This window comes from Aegilops tauschii, chromosome 5 (assembly GCF_002575655.3).
Source record: "Aegilops tauschii subsp. strangulata cultivar AL8/78 chromosome 5, Aet v6.0, whole genome shotgun sequence".
Classification (NCBI taxonomy): Eukaryota; Viridiplantae; Streptophyta; class Magnoliopsida; order Poales; family Poaceae; genus Aegilops; species Aegilops tauschii.
Genome location: NC_053039.3, coordinates 456,027,695 through 456,046,737, shown reverse-complemented (window position 1 = coordinate 456,046,737; position 19,043 = coordinate 456,027,695). Strand labels below are relative to the sequence as shown.

The 19,043-nt window shown below is 43.5% G+C and overlaps 1 protein-coding gene across 1 annotated transcript; it reads right to left on the bottom strand.

Annotated features, from left to right (window-relative positions):
- Nucleotides 1-374: 374 nt before the first annotated feature.
- LOC109772297 (uncharacterized) lies at nucleotides 375-1,700 on the bottom strand. Its single transcript, XM_020330983.1, has 2 exons — nucleotides 514-1,700; nucleotides 375-417 (listed from the first exon to the last, which is right to left on the bottom strand). Exons 1-2 carry the CDS (start codon nucleotides 1,698-1,700, stop codon nucleotides 375-377), a joined length of 1,230 nt encoding a protein of 409 aa, XP_020186572.1.
- Nucleotides 1,701-19,043: the final 17,343 nt, after the last annotated feature.

The window sequence follows — 19,043 nt, the reverse complement described above, 5'->3', positions numbered from 1 at the left end:
CCGAAAGAATAAGTTTATGAAGTATGCCATCCGTCGCAGACACAAGCTTTAACAAAAGCAATTACTCTATTGAGGTGGTCTGCCATAGTCAAATACTACTATCTCTGTACCAAAATATAAGATGTTTTTACAGTTCAATTTGAAATGCGAAAACGTCTTATATTTTGGTACGGAGGGAGTACATCAGGACATGCCTGGCAAAAGACAACAACCATTGACATTGTCAAATATAATTCTATAACTAGTGCCGAAAATATCGCCAGCTTCTAAAAAATGGCATTAAGGATGACAGCATATTGGCTAATACAAATGTAGGGAAGCAAAATGTAACTAAATTTGTACCCATGCATCTTAGGGGTCAGCTATGGTGTCACTCAATTAGTATTGTCAAAATGCCCAAGCGAGTCAATCATATACCTAATGCAATAACACAAATGCATCAAACATTGTGACGAACGATGCACTGCAAACAATCTAGCCTCAACATATGATTTAAAGGCGAAAAGGGCAAACCTTTCAGAATCATATTTGAGCATGGGAAACGTGGGAGGCCAGATCATCATAAAAGGATAGATGTCAACCAAACAACCATTTGTTATTTCATATACTTTACGTAGTGTCCTGCACTTGATATCCAAGTGAAGTACGCATCCGCCCATCTCCAAGAATAGAAAGTCGCCATAGTCCACCACTTGGTTCATGAGACGAATAGTATGCTCATCCTTCACCATGCAACCTGACATCTTCAAATTAGCATACATCTCATGCAAACAAATGGAATCGATGAGCAACCAGCTGTTGTCTCCCTTGTGGAGCCAAATGCGTAGTTGAAGCTCCTCGACATGGATAAGATAAACACCAGAAGCGTCACCATCCCGTGCCAACATAGTGGTGCCGACCTTGCTATGCACCACGCCCCGCGGAGGCTGGATTGTGGAGAAACTCAAGGTCGTTAAATCCAAGATGATGATGTCACTCATGCCTGCCGGGACATAAATTTTGTTGTCGGCAAGCACAACCTTAGGTTCGTAAGGCACGGGAGGGAGTTGGTCCAAAAGATGATGCTTGCGGCAAACACCATCTTGCAACATATACACGTGCAGCCTAGATTCTGGTTTACCGGATATAGTCTCCTCCACATACAAGTAGTAGCAGGACAGACCATCCCCATCTTCTTTGGAAAGGAATTGTATTGAACGACAGGATCCGTTACTTTGGAGCTTTGGGTATAAGAGTGGTGGGTTGAAGGTCAAGCCTCTCTTGCGGCACAAAGGTCGGTGCACTCTGCCTCTGCTCCAGCTCCCAGTCCAACGGTCGAACAAGCGGACAAACACGTTGCCATTTTGACAGTCTAATATTTCGGGCGATAGCCGTAAGTAGGCATCCAAGCCGAAGCTTGCGTGGCGGACGACGGAAGCGAGCTCCGGGGGTTGAGGCAACATCGGGATGAAGGATGTTGGAATGGTCCGAAGGTAATTGGGTCTGAACTTTATGTAGAAGCCCAGGAGATGAGGTGGGTTGAGCTTACGGAAACGGCGGAGGAAGGCGTGGTCTGAGACGTGCCCTAACCAGCGCTTGCAGGCGAGGGCGGCGTTGACAAGGGTGGTGGGGAAGCCGACGCGGAGGAGGATCTCGATGAGAAGGTCATCGTTGTCAAGCACCTTGGATACGGCATCGGCCGCCACCGCCGGCGGCTGCATCTCGCCTTCCATGTGCTGCTGCGTTGGTTTCTCTCCGTGGGTTTGGAGAGGAGGATGAACAGAAGCCGCGATTTGTACGTACGTGTGGGTTACGGTGGGTTTAGGATCGGTATTTTTTTTAGGAATGGAAGTGTGACCTGTACATGGGCCTAGCCTGACAATTACAGCCCATCCATATCCGGCCATATATATAACTGGTTTGTCTCGAAAAATAATACGGAGTAGTAGTATATAACTGGTGGATTCCTACACTTCAGGAAGAAGAGGTGTTCCCCGTCTTCATCAGCTCTGTGACAGGCTCGTCGCCGACGCCTTGCGGGGCGCAGGGGTTTCGTTCGCTTATTCGGGCCACGTGCGGCGCTGGAGGGCGGTGCACCGTAGATCGACCCACGGTGCTGGATAATTAAGCAACGGCTTTGCTACATCAACGGACTAATACGGGGTTTTACGGGGCTTGGCACCCACCCCCACCAGTTAAGTAGGAGGGAAGGTTAATTAGCCCAATTAGAAAAGGACGAATCAGCTAATCCGTAAAAGCCTGTGGATTTATTCCGTGTGTGTAGCATTTTTGATTAAGCAATCCTTTGCATGGCATGGATGTTCACGAGAAACAGGGATGCAAGGAATCTTAAAAACAGTGGAGCTGCTAAGATTCTATTGATAGAGGAGGACGCACAGATTGATCAATGAGAGAGACTGAACTTCTGAATTGGGGTTGCACTATAATGTGATGAAATAAAGGGTGTGGTTTCCCCTGCATAACGTGTGCGGTACTGCAACTCAAATATTCTTGTAGTGATCCCACTGGTACATTTCCACCACGGAGCTTGACCTTTAATTAGCTGGTACACTGGTAATAACAGGCATTACATCGACACTTTCTACAAGGGAAGAGTAAATCTTAAGCCAGGCTCAGTTGTTCTTCCTTTTTGGAACTTGATTCAGCTTTTTATCATGTTCTTCCTTTTTGGAACTTGATTCAGCTTTTTGGAACTAGAATATATCTCTATCAATTAATTTTCTGAAGCATCCATGTCCAAAATCCCAGATGCCAACTTAAGCATGTGTACTTGCAGGGGACGACACCGTGCACTAAGGTGTTGCTTGGTGCACGGCGCTTCGGGATGCTGGGAGCGTGGTGGTACTTCTTCAGAGGGTGCAGCGGTTGCCGGGCTTCCTATCTCCGTTGATCTGCCGGTGTCGGCATTTATTTCTCTTTTCTTTTCTTCTTGTCTTTCTTTTTGGGCTTGTCTGTGATGTGGCTCCAGCAAGCTGAATGTATCGGACGTTTGCTTTATCTATAAAGCGGGGGGAAACCCTTTATCGTTACGACACCATGCACTCTGAACCCTTAGTTTTCAGCTTCTGCGCAAAATTTACTATTAAACCTATCAACACTTCCATCTCAAGAAAAAACAGGAGTTCATCAAGACTTCATTCTCTTACCCCTGGTATGATCGCTTTGTTTCCCAAAGATTACTGTTGCTTATTCAATCATTTATACCAGAGCACACATACAGAGCTTGGTATCAAATATCAACTCACTGAACCAGCACAGGTACATTTTAGATTATCTACCCTCAAAGAAACGTTTTTTATTTACTTTTACAGTACTGGAGCAATACATTACTGACTAAAACCGATTTCACAGTTATGAACGAAAAGACACTTATATCCAAATAACATAATCAGAAGAAATAACTACTCAACATATACTATCAGCTAATTCCTGATTAACTAATCAACGGAAGGATATACTATAGACAGTTTGTTAGAACTGCCATCAGCTACTAGAGGAAATGCAGCTCACTACTGCTCCTTGTTCTTGCCACCCATGAGCTTCCTAGTATCTTTCTTCTTCATGTCACGTTTCTGTTTCAACGGAAACAAACAAAAATTCAGGATGGAGATAATTAAGTATTTGAATATCAGATCAACAACAAGGACAAATGGCTAGTACAGCAACTAAGATATTTTGTACGTTCGGATGCCAAATTAGCAGTCGTCCCTATAAAGAATTTTTAAGCTCCAGGGTACAGGTTAAATGTCTTAAATACAGTGTGCAGTCAAGTAAAAAGAGAACCTCCTGATCATAGAAGCACATATGCCATGCAAGCAAAAATTAAACACAGTGTATTTCTGCAACTAGTCTCAAGTCCATATAAATATTACTAGCTTCGCTTAAAACAATGACAAGCTCTGACAATATATTAGGTAATAAAGATTTTGGACTTGGATATATAATTATCCAAGTAGCAGTAGGAAAGCAAAAGGTAATTAAATTTCAACCTTGGGATAGCACCACCTATGGAAACCACGGGTCAAAATCTTCTGTGTCACCTGTTGAAAAATATTGCCCGCCTCCCTCCATCAGTTCGGACTTTTGGATGAGTTGGCTGGAGCATGAATTCAATATGGTATCCGAGCCAAGAGGTCTTGAGTTCAAGACCCTGCCAACACAGTATTAAATAAAATGATTCTGCGGCCTACACCAATGCGTATCTCTAAACTCTACTCCTCACATTCTTGCACTTGCATGTTCTTTACATTCCGCTGCCTATAATCTAGATATGCATGTGTAGGGTGTGCTTGTTCTATTCTACTGGTGTGTTAAACACCTTAAAATTGCTCATTGGCTCTTGCTAGTTGTCTATTCACCCCCGCCCCCACCCCCCCTCTAGACACTCCTTTCAATCCTACAATATTGCATAGCTAGAAGACTTCCTAAATATGAAAAATTCAAATAGATGGTTGACTTAGAAAATGATGCATATGACACAAGGATGGTCTTACTTGAGCTGTCGTGATCGTGCATTTTTGTCAAAAAAAAAATTGCAGTGCAACCAGAATTGAGCCATGCTACCGATGTGACATTTAGGGAATGCACAAAACACTCTTACAAAAAGTGATTTATGCAGTATAGTAAAATGTCACAAGAGCTATGGTGTGTGTGGGTATCCATCTTTGCCCAAAATAAAAACATATTCATGTGCTATAGTTATTAAACATGAAAATGCATTGGAAAATAAATAGACATAGGCACTGGAAAATTAATATGCATAGACAATCCAAAATAATTACCCATAGACTTTGCAAAATCGATATCATAGACACTGGAGAATTAGATAATCCCCAAGTGCAGGGTCTGGCAGTAGCACTTTCCAACATGGAGGTGGAAGTATGGAGTTGCAATATCCCAAAGGAGCTGAAGATAGGAATCCTATTCTCTCATGTTCTATAGCCATGGATACAACATTCAATACACCAAACATTTGCTTTACCTAGAATCTCTAACTAAAAATTTGTAGGTATCAAATAGGTAGTGTGCAAGATTAAAAAGTATAAGTAAACACTAATTACTGAAATTTAAAGATACAAAATACAAGAGAACAATAAAGTACAAGAGAGCGATCAAGTGTGGAAGTAGTGGCGACATGTGTTGCGGAATTGTCCCTAGAGAATTGGCTACGATATTAGAATCGACAATCATGCATTGTAGCTTTATATGTGGGGCAGGCTTATCCTAGTTAAGGTACCGTCCTTGCTTGGACTCATCCTTACTTATGACCAAAACCCTTCGCAAGCATCCACAAATATTCAAGCAGTTTTCTAGATGCGAAAATCTGACTCCCATCACCATATTATTTGTTTCCAAATGTCTGTAACTCGGAAAATTCTGAAAAATTTAAGTCAATGCACAAAACTTTAGGTCAAGCTTATAGCAAAAGGGCGCAATCAGGGAACCTTCCTAACTCCAAGGCAGCCCCACTTCCCTCTCCAAGAGAGCTTCTGGCCCATGGGGGGCTCTGGTGTAAAAATCATCGTCATATTTGATTTTCATCCCTGGAAATTTACTTGCCAAAAGCACTTAGAAACAAAAATTGGCACTGTATTAGTACAATAGTCCAATAAAAATAAAAAATGTACCTAAAGTATGTGTAAATGATATAAATATAGCATGAGTGCAAGAAAAATATAGAAATGTTTGAGACGTATCGGCATCCCCATGCTTAATCCGGACTCATCCTCGAGTAGGTCGATGATAACACAAATAAATTTTTTATTGCAAATGCTACCTAAACATGAACGTGATTATCACATGCAGTCTCATAATAAATTTAACTTTCTGAAAAGCGGTGCAAAACAATTTTCTATAGTTGATAATTAACAAATAATCCCTCCGATCTGTAATAAGTGTCGCGGGTTTGAACTACTGTTGAACTAACCTTAGTTCAAAACTGTGCCACTTATTTTGGATAGGAGAAAGTAATAAAGAAGTAGAAAAATAAACTTACTCTATCTTACTATAAATCAATGCATAGAGCAAACGTGCACCTTGCCAAAAGTAAAGAAACAATGTCAAAATTATTACTCAAATCCGGCTCTTGTATTCCTGAACTTCTCACAGGGTCTTATCATAAACCAACCCAAGGTCGACCAAGCTAAACAACTGGACGAACAATATACTTTATCCAAGCACCCTCCTTGTACAACACTCATGCAGAAGTTCTCAAACCTTATCACTTATGGAAAAAGAGAATAGTGATGTGGTTTTGTGAGAAGACAAAGATAAATATAGTCTTGCACCAACACGGCTGGATCATTAAGCAGTGTTAAGGCCTTATAATCAATGTTAATGCAAGGAGGAGTAGTCGGCATGCAATAGATGGATTAGAGTTGGATGTCTGGTAGCTTTCCTATGGACTAGTGGGGGTGTGTATTCAACTTCCTTCAACGAAGACAAAGAGCATTTGAGGTAGCTCATCCTTGGAATATACAAGTCAATTTCTTCAATGTAAAAGTCTACCTACTATATGAAACATGAAGTACATGAAACTCTCTATTACAATGCAATAATGCTACTTTGAAGCACTTTATGGTACCTACAAAAACTAGGTGCTAGTAGTAGTGCTGCCCCTTCCCTCATCCTCTCTTTCTCCTTTTATTATTCTCTTTTTTATTTTCCTTTTTCTTATTTTTTTGTGAACCATCCATGGTGCATGATCTAGCATGGCATATATGAATGTGAATGACGATGGTTGTGCCACATAAATATCATGGCAACTTTATATGGTTATGGAAAACAAAATGACAGTGAAGGATCAAATCCCTACTCATGTAATGTGAATGATGGATGTTGCATAGCAATATCTCGGAAGGGCCATGAAAATGCCAAGATGTGTAGGTATGGTGGGATTTTAAGGCAGATATATGCGCTTATATCTATGGGAACAAGAGAAAGTCCTGCCACGGGATTTGGTTGTATCAACGAAGTTTGCACAAGTCTCGAGGTGAGAGCTAGAAATGCATGATACCAAAGAGGTTATCTATATAGATGAACGAAGTGCATAAAGCTTTGGCATATATAGTCCACATAAACTCCTTACTCTAAGGGTATACGTTGGTAGGAAATAAGCATCACACATCCTGACCTAAACCGAAATCGATGGCTTACTCTAACATCTCAATCCTACTCAAGTTAAATTTTTGTTCCCAACATTTTGGTTCATTAAGTGAAAGAATGACTCAATTCTTGTCAACTCTAATACATCAACTCACTTCTATACTCCAGTTCATTTTTGCTATGTTCCTTCATTACCCTTTAACTACCTCAAAACGACTGCAAAGAATCAATCCCCTGGTTTTTAACTTCTAGATATTGTACATGGAAATTTTTATTATTATACCACCTACATATACTTATTATTTCAATGATAATATGTTAATGTCATGCCAATAATATGTAAATTTATTCACAAGTCAACAACATTTCCAACCATTCAACAATTATAAGTGAAGATCAAAGAGTTTATAGTGTTTCTATCTCACCAATACTCTAACAGATATAAGTGAAGCACAAAGAGTAATAATTTCAACCATACTCTAAAAAGTATTAAGTGAAGTCATTCTATAGATATTTGAACCAACAAGAATCATTCCCTAACCAGTATGGTTTACTTTTATTGAAAATAATATTTACACCCCAACCATTTATGCATAATTTGAACAAATAAAAACATAGGCCCAACCGAGACAAAACCAATATTTGTTGAGGAAGATGAGGGGGATGCCGGGGCATCCCCAAACTTGGAGCTTGACACTTCTTTCGATAACTTCTTGGGGGTGCTCAAGCTTTAACGATTGCATCTCTCCAACTTTCTCTCATATTGTCTCCCCGGGACTAAAATCTTCACTCAAACAAAACTTAACATATTCGTGTGTTGATCAGTCCAAAAGGAATTATGAACATAGGACTTCTATTAATGTGGTACTGAGCTTTTGGCGACTGATGGTGTTTTCACCATCCCTACTATTTTGTTTTAGTTTAGCACCTTTATTGCATAGCTGTTTTCATGTTGGAAGTTCTTTAAGAATCGATGTTTTGAGAATGTATTATATTTATTTTATCAAATTTGATCTTCATCAAATTAAGGTGATAATTTAATTATGTCGCATGCCCATATTCTCCTTTGGTTTCTTACAAGACAATACTCATGTCTTAGAAAGATAGTGAACATTTCTACTATTAAAAGTGTGCTTCATCTCGCAAAAGATAGTACATTTTGCATGATTTGTACTGTACATTGTGGAATGAATTATACTAAGTACCACGTAATCGACTGCCAGATACATATTTGAGATTATATCCTTGTAGTTCTATTTTTGTTTTCTGCTGGAAAATAAATATAGTTAGGGTAACAGATATTAGGGAAAACCGGGCCTTGCACATTCACAATTACTAGTAATTTGAAATGTGCATCGGTACATGTTGCTCGTTCGACTGGGAAGCGAGCATGTTCGCTGCAACTGACCGAGGCGTGGACCAATGATGTACCTCCCTAGTTAGTAGCCTCATGGCGGACCGTGCCAGGTGTGCTTTTTGTTAGAGTAGTCATTATGGTATACGACTTCTAGTCCAAGTCAGTTTTGTACCCCTACCCCAAGTCGGTTTATACCCTCTTATATACTCTTGTATGCCGCACCAAATCATCAATAAGCAACAGTTTTATTCAGCTTTCATGGTATCAGATACCGGTCCCAGGGTTTAGGGTATGGCTCCGCTAACGCCACCGCCACCGCCGCCGCCCGGCTACTTCGAGCGCCGGGCCGCACTCATCGCCAAGGCTGCCAACGTCGCGGCCGCTTCTCTCTCGGCCCTCACCATAGCTCCACAAAACTACCCTGCACCCATCCTCGCCGCACCAATATCTCTTGCTGACACAATCTCCGACGTCAGCCCCTACATCCCCATAGTTCTTGATCTCGCCGCCCACAACTACTACCATTGGAGACATCTCTTCGATCTCCACCTCGGCCGCTGCAACCTGCGCTCGCATGTCACCGCCAACTGTCTTCCCCGCCCCGACGATCCGCAATGGTTGAAACACGATCTCGCGATCGTCCAGTGGTTCTACACCCGCATCACCACCGAAATCTTCAACATGCTCGATCACGACGGCGCCACCGCTGCCAACATCTGGCACTCCCTCCGTCAGCTCTTCCAAAGCAACACCGACGCTCGGAAAAACACTCTCCACACCGAGCTTCGCAATATGGTGCAAGGAGACGCCCCGGTGAACCTGTTCTGCCAGCGCGTTAAGACCATTGGTGATGAGCTCCGCGAACTCGGCGATACAGTTAGCGACTCACAGCTAATCAATATCGTCGTCGTCGGCCTCAGCGAAGACTTTGACAAGCAAGCCTCGTTCATACCGATGATACGGCCCCCTCCTACCTTCGCTGAAGTTCGTTCCTTGCTACAACTCGCGGCGGAAACACAAGCTCGCAAGGACTCTCGCCCCAAGGTCTTTCATGCTGCGGCTCATCCTCCTCTGCCGTCTACACCAGCGCCGCCTTCCAGGCCGGCTCCTGCCGCCGGGCCGTCCGCATCGTCATCTGTTCAACCGCCCCCAGACTGGCGTCCTAGTCCGAACTACCGCGGCAAAAACCCTATCTACAGGCCGCCGTCGACTCGTTCGGTTCCGCCTACGACATCACCAGCACCGAGTCCTGCACCACCCACCAGTGCTCCATCTGCGGTTGCATGGCGGCCTCCTCATGATCCTCGGACGGGGCTTGTTTAAGCATGGCCCATGCCCTGGTCCGCTCCGTCCACCCTCGGTGCTCCGCCGGCATACTCAGGTGCCTGGCAACCCGGCCTTCGGCCGCCTACTGGTGCTCCCGGGGTTCTCAACCCCCGACAGCCGGCCAATGCCTATCACGCCGCCCCGACGTATGCTCCTTATGGTCATTACAGCACCGACGGCGGCGCCTACTACACACCTCAGCCGGCCGTGCTCCCGACGCCACCCCCACCACAGCCGGCCAATGCCTACTACACTCCCCAGCCGGCCCTACTGCCTTCACCATCGTATCCGCCGGCACTGCTTCCGACGCCACCCTCACTTGCGACGCCGAGCTGGGATCAAGCTGCCTTTCTCCAGGCCATGAATAACTTTGCTGCACAAGGAAACTCAGGTACGGATTGGATCTTTGATTCAGGGGCCTCTAGTCCTATGTCTGCATCTAGTAATTGGTTATCTTCTTGCACTAAATCTCCTTTCCCTTCCATTATCCTTGGAGATGGATCATCTATTCCTATATATTGTGTTGGTCAGGCTCAACTTCCCTCTTCCACCAAACCTCTTTTACTTCGCGATGTTCTAGTTGCACCCGCCCTCATTAAAAATCTTATCTCTGTTCGCCAATTTAATTGCGACAATCTAGTTTCGGCTGAATTTGACCCTTTTGGTTTATCTGTGAAGGATTACCTGACCAAGGCCGAGATCGCTCGCTTCAATAGCTCCGGTGATCTTTATTCTCTTAATGGGGTTCCTGCCGCCACCCCTCCAACATCCATGCTGGCCTCCGTCGATCTCTGGCATCGTCGCTTGGGCCATCCCAACCCCGCCGTCCTAACTTCTATGCTTAGTGAATTTACCATACCATGTAATAGGGACTCTCATAATTCTGTGTTTTGCGAGTCTTGTCAATTAGGCAAACATGTGCGTCTTCCCTTTAGTTCCTCTAGTTCTGGTAGCACTTATCCCTTTGAATTAATACATTGTGATTTATGGACCTCTCCCATTGCAAGTGTTTCGGGTTTTAAATACTACCTTGTTATCCTAGATGATTTCACCCACTTTGTCTGGACTTTTCCTCTACGCAACAAATCCGAGGTCCATTCTCTTTTCCTTAATTTTCAACGCTATGTGTCTGTTCACTTCTTCCTCCCAATTCGCTTTATCCAATGTGACAATGGTCGTGAGTTTGATAACATTAAAAATCGTACTTTCTTCTTACAACATGGCATCCTGCTTAGGTTCTCATGTCCCTACACCTCTCCTCAAAATGGTAAAGCAGAACGCTCTCTTCGCACCCTCAGTGATATAGTTCGCACTCTCCTCATTCAATCATCTATGCCTCCCAAGTTTTGGGCTGACGCCCTACACATGGCCACCTTCCTTCTAAATATTCGACCTTCCAAAACTAAACCCAACACTACTCCCTATTATTCCCTCTTTCTTTTGTTGGGAATCGTAGCATAATTTAAAATTTTCCTACGCTCACCAAGATGCATCTATGGAGTGTACTAGCAACGAGGGGAAGGGAGTGCATCTACATACCCTTGTAGATCGCGAGCGGAAGCGTTCCAATGAACGTGGATGACGGAGTCGTACTCGCCGTGATCCAAATCACCGATGACCGAGTGCCGAACGGACGGCACCTCCGCGTTCAACACACGTACGGTGCAGCGACGTCTCCTCCTTCTTGATCCAGCAAGGGGGAAGGAGAGGTTGATGGAGATCCAACAGCACGACGGCGTGGTGGTGGATGTAGCGGGTCTCCTGCAGGGCTTCGCCGAGCTTCTGCGAGAGAGAGAGAGAGGTGTTTCAGGGGAGGAGGGAGGCGCCCAAGGCTGTGTGTTGCTGCCCTCCCTCCCCCCCTTTATATAGGCCCCCTGGGGGGGCGCTGGCCCTGGAGATGAGATCCAAGGGGGGGGGGGGGGCGGCGGCCAAGTGGGGGGGAAGGGGTGCCTTGCCCCCCAAGGCAAGGGGGAACTCCCCCCTTTAGGGTTCCCAACCCTAGGCGCATGGGGGCAGGCCCAAGGGGGGCGCCCCAGCCCACTAAGGGCTGGTTCCCTTCCACTTTCAGCCCACGGGGCCCTCCGGGATAGGTGGCCCCACCCGGTGGACCCCCGGGACCCTTCCGGTGGTCCCGGTACAATACCGGTAACCCCCGAAACTTTCCCGGTGGCCGAAACTGGACTTCCTATATATAATTCTTCACCTCCGGACCATTCCGGAACCTCTCGTGACGTCCGGGATCTCATCCGGGACTCCGAACAACTTTCGGGTTTCCGCATACATATATCTCTACAACCCTAGCGTCACCGGACCTTAAGTGTGTAGACCCTACGGGTTCGGGAGACATGCAGACATGACCGAGACGCCTCTCCGGTCAATAACCAACAGCGGGATCTGGATACCCATGTTGGCTCCCACATGCTCCACGATGATCTCATCGGATGAACCACAGTGTCGAGGATTCAATCAATCCGTATGCAATTCCTTTGTCAATCGGTATGTTACTTGCCCGAGATTCGATCGTCGGTATCCCAATACCTTGTTCAATCTCGTTACCGGCAAGTCTCTTTACTCGTACCGCAATGCATGATCCCGTGACTAACGCCTTAGTCGCATTGAGCTCATTATGATGATGCATTATCGAGTGGGCCCAGAGATACCTCTCCGTCACACGGAGTGACAAATCCCAGTCTCGATCCGTGCCAACCCAACAGACACTTTCGGAGATACCCGTAGTGCACCTTTATAGTCACCCAGTTACGTTGTGACGTTTGGCACACCCAAAGCACTCCTACGGTATCCGGGAGTTGCACGATCTCATGGTACTTGACATTGGAAAAGCTCTAGCAAACGAAACTACACGATCTTTTATGCTATGCTTAGGATTGGGTCTTGTCCATCACATCATTCTCCTAATGATGTGATCCCGTTATCAATGACATCCAATGTCCATAGTCAGGAAACCATGACTATCTGTTGATCAACGAGCTAGTCAACTAGAGGCTTACTAGGGACACGTTGTGGTCTATGTATTCACACATGTATTACGATTTCCGGACAATACAATTATAGCATGAATAATAGACAATTACCATGAACAAAGAAATATAATAATAACCATTTATTATTGCCTCTAGGGCATATTTCCAACATCTTTCCCACCCCGACTACTCTGCGGTTCGTGTTTTCGGCTGTCTCTGTTTTCCCAATGCCTACGCCACTTCTGCAAATAAATTGTCACCACGCTCTATCCCATGTGCTTTTCTCGGCTTCTCTGACGAGCACAAAGGCTATCGCTGTCTCGACCTTCACACCGGACACGTTCATGTCTCTCGTCATGTCACGTTTGCTGAGCACATTTTTCCTTTCTCACAACGCACTACTACACCATCCAACACCCCTAGCTCCGCAAACACCCCCTCTCCCCGTCCTTTCCAACTATATACTCCCCTACCTGCCGAACACAACTTATCACCACCACCATTAACACCCACCATAGCCAATCCCAACCATACACTCACCCCACCCGAGACGTCCCCAACACCCCCGACCCCTGCTCCCTCCCCAACACCCCCGGCCCCTACTCCCACTCCACCACCCAGCCCTGCTCCCACTCCACTACCCAGCCCTACTCCTTCGTCCGACTCTTCCGCTGCGCCGGACTCACCAGTACCCACCTTACCCCCTCGTGCTATTCCTACAGCAGCCCCGATTAATGATCATCGCATGCGTACTAGGGCCAAATCAGGATTTCATCAACCCCAAGACCGCCTAAACCTTCATACCTCCGTATCTCTCACTTCTCTTCCAACGAATTACAAAACTTCTCTACTTGATCCCAATTGGGCCGCTGCCATGCAAGAAGAATATAATGCTTTACTTCAAAACAACACCTGGCAACTTGTTCCTCGTCCTCCCAATACAAATATTGTTTCTGGCAAATGGATTTTTCGCCAAAAGTTCCACTCCGATGGGAGCCTCTCACGATATAAAGCCAGGTGGGTTTGTCGTGGCTTTTCTCAGCAACAAGGAATTGATTACGAAGAAACCTTCTCTCCTGTTGTTAAACCTAGCACCATTCGCACCGTTCTTAGTGTTGCTGTCTCCTCTTCATGGCCCATTCACCAACTTGATGTTAAAAATGCTTTCCTCCATGGTTCCCTTCAAGAAACTGTCTACTGCCAGCAACCTCTGGGTTTTGAAAATCCATCCTTTCCAACTCATGTATGTCTTCTTCAGAAATCTCTCTACGGTCTTAAACAGGCCCCACGAGCTTGGTTTCAACGCTTCTCCTCCTTCATTCAAACAATAGGCTTCACTCCATCTCTCTCGGACACCTCTCTTTTTGTGTATCATCAAACTTCTGACACTGCCTATTTACTTCTCTATGTAGATGATATCATTCTTACCGCCTCCTCTCAAAAGTTCTTAGATCATATTGTCTCTCTTCTTAGATCTGAATTTTCTATGACTGACCTAGGACTCCTTCATCATTTCTTAGGCATTGCTGTTGTTCGAGATTCCTCCAGCCTTTTTCTTTCCCAACGCCAGTATATTCTTGATCTTCTTAATCGTGCTGGTATGCTTGACTGTCAATCATCTCGCACTCCTGTCGATACTAGTTTTAAACTTTCGGCTACCGGTGAACCCTTTTCCGATCCTACTCTCTATCGTAGCCTAACAGGTGCTCTCCAATATATCACCATTACTCGTCCTGAAATCTCTTTTGCTGTTCAACAAGCATGTCTCTATATGCATGATCCCCGGTTTCCTCACTATAATCATGTTAAACGCATTCTTCGGTATTTAAAAGGAACTCTCAATCATGGTCTCCACCTCAATAATTCTTCTCCAAACTCGCTTACCGCATACTCTGATACAGACTGGGCTGGTTGTCCTGACACTCGAAGGTCCACTTCCGGTTTTTGTGTTTTTCTTGGTAACAATTTGATTTCTTGGTCTTCGAAAAGACAGGTTACAGTCTCACGTTCGTCGGCTGAGGCTGAGTATCGCGCTGTGGCACATGCCGTTGCAGATACAATCTGGATTCGGCAGTTACTCTCCGAGCTACACAGGCCTATTGTCTACTGTGACAACATATCAGCAGTCTACATGACCAGCAATCCAGTTCAACACCGACGCACAAAGCATATTGAGATTGATATTCATTTTGTTCGTGAAAAGGTTGCTCTTGGTCAGGTTTGGGTGCTTCATGTTCCCTCTACGGCTCAGTTTGCTGACATTTTCACCAAGGCACTGCCTACTAAGCCGTTTCAAGATATCTGTTTCAGTCTCAATGTCGTCGAGCCTGCCGTTGATACTGCGGGGGGATGTTAGAGTAGTCATTATGGTATACGACTTCTAGTCCAAGTCAGTTTTGTACCCCTACCCCAAGTCGGTTTGTACCCTCTTATATACTCTTGTATGCCGCATCAAATCATCAATAAGCAACAGTTCTATTCAGCTTTCACTTTTGTTGAATAAAGAACCCCATATTCCAACGCAAAAAAAAAGAGAAGTAGGAGGATTATTTCAAGATTAATCAAAGATTAGAAGTCCTAGGTGGAAAATAAAATGAGCAACGGACTAAATTTGGGTGTTGCTTTTGCAGAATTCCTCAACGTAATTAAACTCATGTACCGGTGTGTGTTTGTAGAACGCCACGACCCTAATAAGTAGTAACACGGTTTCCTGCAATGTATGCACGTTCTCTAGCTAAGTATTATTTTCCCCTAAAAAAAGCTAAGTATTATTTCATTTTCTTGTGTTGAACCCTCCCTAGTTCCCTACCACATCTTCTAACTCTATCTGAAAAAGTCCTAAAAAAAACTCTATCTGAAAAAAGGAAGATTGGAACATATAAAACCGGTTCTTGAAAAAAGGGAACGACATATATAGAGCCCTTATTACGTAGGGCGTACGAATGTCTTCCGCAGAAATTAGATTGCTCGGAGAGTTTTATGTGCTTACGAATTGTTTGAGTACATTCTGTCTATGGGTGTGACTATATAACATCTAGATGTGAGATATTATATCACATCTAAATCTCTTTTTTTAAGCTTTTTGTTTGTTTGTTTGTTTGTTTAGGATTGCTATTTCACATCTAGATGCAATATACTATCTCACATCTAAATGTCCAACCATTGGATAGAAGTTTTCAGATTCGTGCTATTATCCCTAGACTGACGTGTTCTTGTTTCACGTGACCTGACCTTGTTGACCCAGCTGGCTTGTTTTTTTATCTTTTTGTGTTGTTGTGAGCCACGAGCTCTGTTTTTTTAGCAAATCCTCGGGCTTTGTGTGTCTTTTGGTTTTCCTTTTTTTTGTATATTGGGCCGTGGGCCGAGTTTTCCTTTTTTTTGTATATTGGGCCATGGGCCGATTGACTTCTATCCAAAGACACACAAAGCCCGAGGATTTGCTAAAAAAACAGAGCTCGGCTCACAACAACACAAAAAGATAAAAAAACAAGCCAGCTGGGTCAACAAGGTCAGGTCATGTGAAACAAGAACACGTCAGTCTGGGATAATAGCATGAATCTGAAAACTTCTATTCAATGGTTAGACATTTAGATGTGAGATAGTATATTGCATCTAGATGTGAAATAGCAATCCTATCTATATATATGAACCACACATGTTAACGTGTACGTATCCATGTTTCCAGTTTCCTTTACCGCCGCCGTTCCAAAACCCCAATCGCAAGTGACGTACGGCTCACGCCTAGGGCACCGGGCACTGCCGGAGTAGCGACGGCAGACGGCGGCAGCACTAGCCGCGCAGGGCGACGTCGGCAGGCTGTGTGCGCCGTTAGTGCGATCTATCGATCGGTAACCGGCTGAAGCGACCGGGAGTCGATCGACTTCCTTTCCACGCTGCTTCATCTCTTCAGGTCCTTTGCTCTCTTTGCCTTTTCTCTTGTCTAATTTTGGATTGGGTGTTTGGGGCATATGTATTCTCCTTCCGTTTCATAATATATGAAGTCTGTTGATTTTTTCAAAAGGGTGAATATTTCTATGTCTGATCAAATTTACCGTAAAAAATATGTCAATATCTACAACACTGAATAAAATCGAGACGCGTGCTTTATGTGTAAGTGGCAGTGCAGATACGTGAGGTCCGGAGACATGAGTTTTGCGGTCGGTTTGAGAGGGTCGGTCAGGTGTTGTGAGTTTGTGATTGAACCTTTGGGTTGATCACTTAACTTTGTCTTACCAGTCTCGTTGAACAGATGAAATTGGGGGTGGGAGTTCCTTCATTAAAAATCGATATATTTTTATTGTAGACGCTGATTTCTCTCTCTATAAACTCAAAGTTAGTGATTTTAACTTTTGAAAAGATGAATATACCTTATCTTCTATACCTTATCTAGCCCCAAACTTTTGTCTCTCAATATGTAAGCATGTCACCTCATCATGCAACAAATGCTCACTTCACCAACTATGCATAGTAAAAGGCCCACCTAAATATGCAAGCATGCATGAGAAATTTCATTCTATTATGCTACTTATATTTATTAAATATTTTGCAACTATACAATAATCAAACACAATAAAACTTACATGTTTTTCATTTTTAGTTCTATCATTACTCCAAATATTCATATTCCATACAATCAAATATTATTGAAATATATTGCAAATATTCTCACAACAACTGTAGAGTATCATCTGCTCCCTCTGTAAACAAATGTAAGACATTTGGAAGTAGTAGTTTTAGAACGGTGAAGTGTATAGGAATCGATTCATCACTACTAGGAAAAGGGTTATAGTTAATATGGACATTAATGGCACACCATGTATGTAGCAGTGGCGCACCAGATACATGTGCGCCATTAATGACAGATTACTAATGGCGCACCTGGTGTGTGGTGCGCCATTCCTAGTTTTGAAAAAAAAATTGTTAGCAATGGCGTATTAATGGCGCACCTGTACAAGCGCCATTACTATGTGTATGACTTGGTCAAACCTTGGTCAAAGTCAGTAATGACGCATCTACACAAAGTGTGCCATTACTAACTTTGACCAAGTCATATACATAGTAATGGCGCACTATGTACAGGTGCGCCATTACTATAACCAAATGCACCCCCCTCCCCGTGGACCGCCTTTTCAGTTTTTTTTAAGAAAATGATGGAAATGTCAAAAAAATAAAAGAAAATAAGTTTCCCACGTGAAATGTGGTCCAGTTGTTGGGAAAATTTACAAATATAAAATTTGACTTTATTTGCAAAATCTCTCTGGAATTTAGTAAAATGGGCATAACTTTTGCATACGAACTCAGATTAAAAAGTTTTTTATATGAAAAATCATCTACTCGAAAAGTTACATCCGAATTCAACAGGGGGACACCGTTGAAGATTTTCAGAATTTGCAAACACCTAACAGAATAAAAGATATGGGGCTTTTAAAATCTAGAGGGGGGGAAATGAAAAAAAAAATTCAAACTTAATAGTGGCGCACCATTTGCTAGGTGCGGCACTAGTAACAGAAAAAAATTGGTTTCGAATTTTCTTTTGAAAAAAATGTTCAAAATATGATACGTAATATGACCGGGAAGTTTGAAATATTTTTTCAAAATTTCATCACACTCATGAATATGAACAAAGTTCTACACATCAACAACGTTTAATAGGATTCATATGATAGATATATCAACAAGTGCCTGTTAAGTGAGCTGGTGTTGGGGTTGGATAGAATTGCGAAGTTAATAAGCGTGCTTGGGCTGGAGTAGTGTGAGGATGGGTGACCTTTCAGTAAGTTTGATCACGGAGTGCGATTTGACTTGAGATTAAGCGTATTGACCCGAGATTAAGAAAAAAATGAAAAAAAATTTGAATTTTTTTTTTGAAAATATATTTTCTGAAAAAAGAATTGAAAAAAATTGGTGCGCCATTACTGACCCGAGATTAAGAAAAAACCGAAAAAAAATTGATTTTTTTTTGAAAATATATTTTCTGAAAAAAAAATTAAAAAAAAGTGGTGCGTCATTACTAAGTCCGATAGTAATGGCGCACTATGTGGTGCGCCACTATTGTCTGGTATATGCGCCATTAGTACTTGTTACTAGTGGCGTGATGATAGTGGCGCACCTATAGTGCGCCATTAATGGCCAAAATAGATGCGCCACTAACAGGCCTTTTCCTAGTAGTGCATATGCGCATGGCGTGTTAATGAGTGGTATTAAAGATAAAGTATCTCTAGTTACCCCACTCTCAAATCCTAACTCCACCACTGCCTGCAGATCCTGGGCTCGTC

Excerpts from the sequence above, each read along its gene's own strand:
- LOC109772297 (XM_020330983.1), bottom strand. The coding sequence starts at position 1,700 with ATGCAGCCGCCGGCGGTGGCGGCCGATGCCGTATCCAAGGTGCTTGAC. Across the intron at positions 418-513 it reads CTCAAATATGATTCTGAAAG|GTATATGATTGACTCGCTTG; the intron begins GTTTGCCCTTTT and ends TTATTGCATTAG.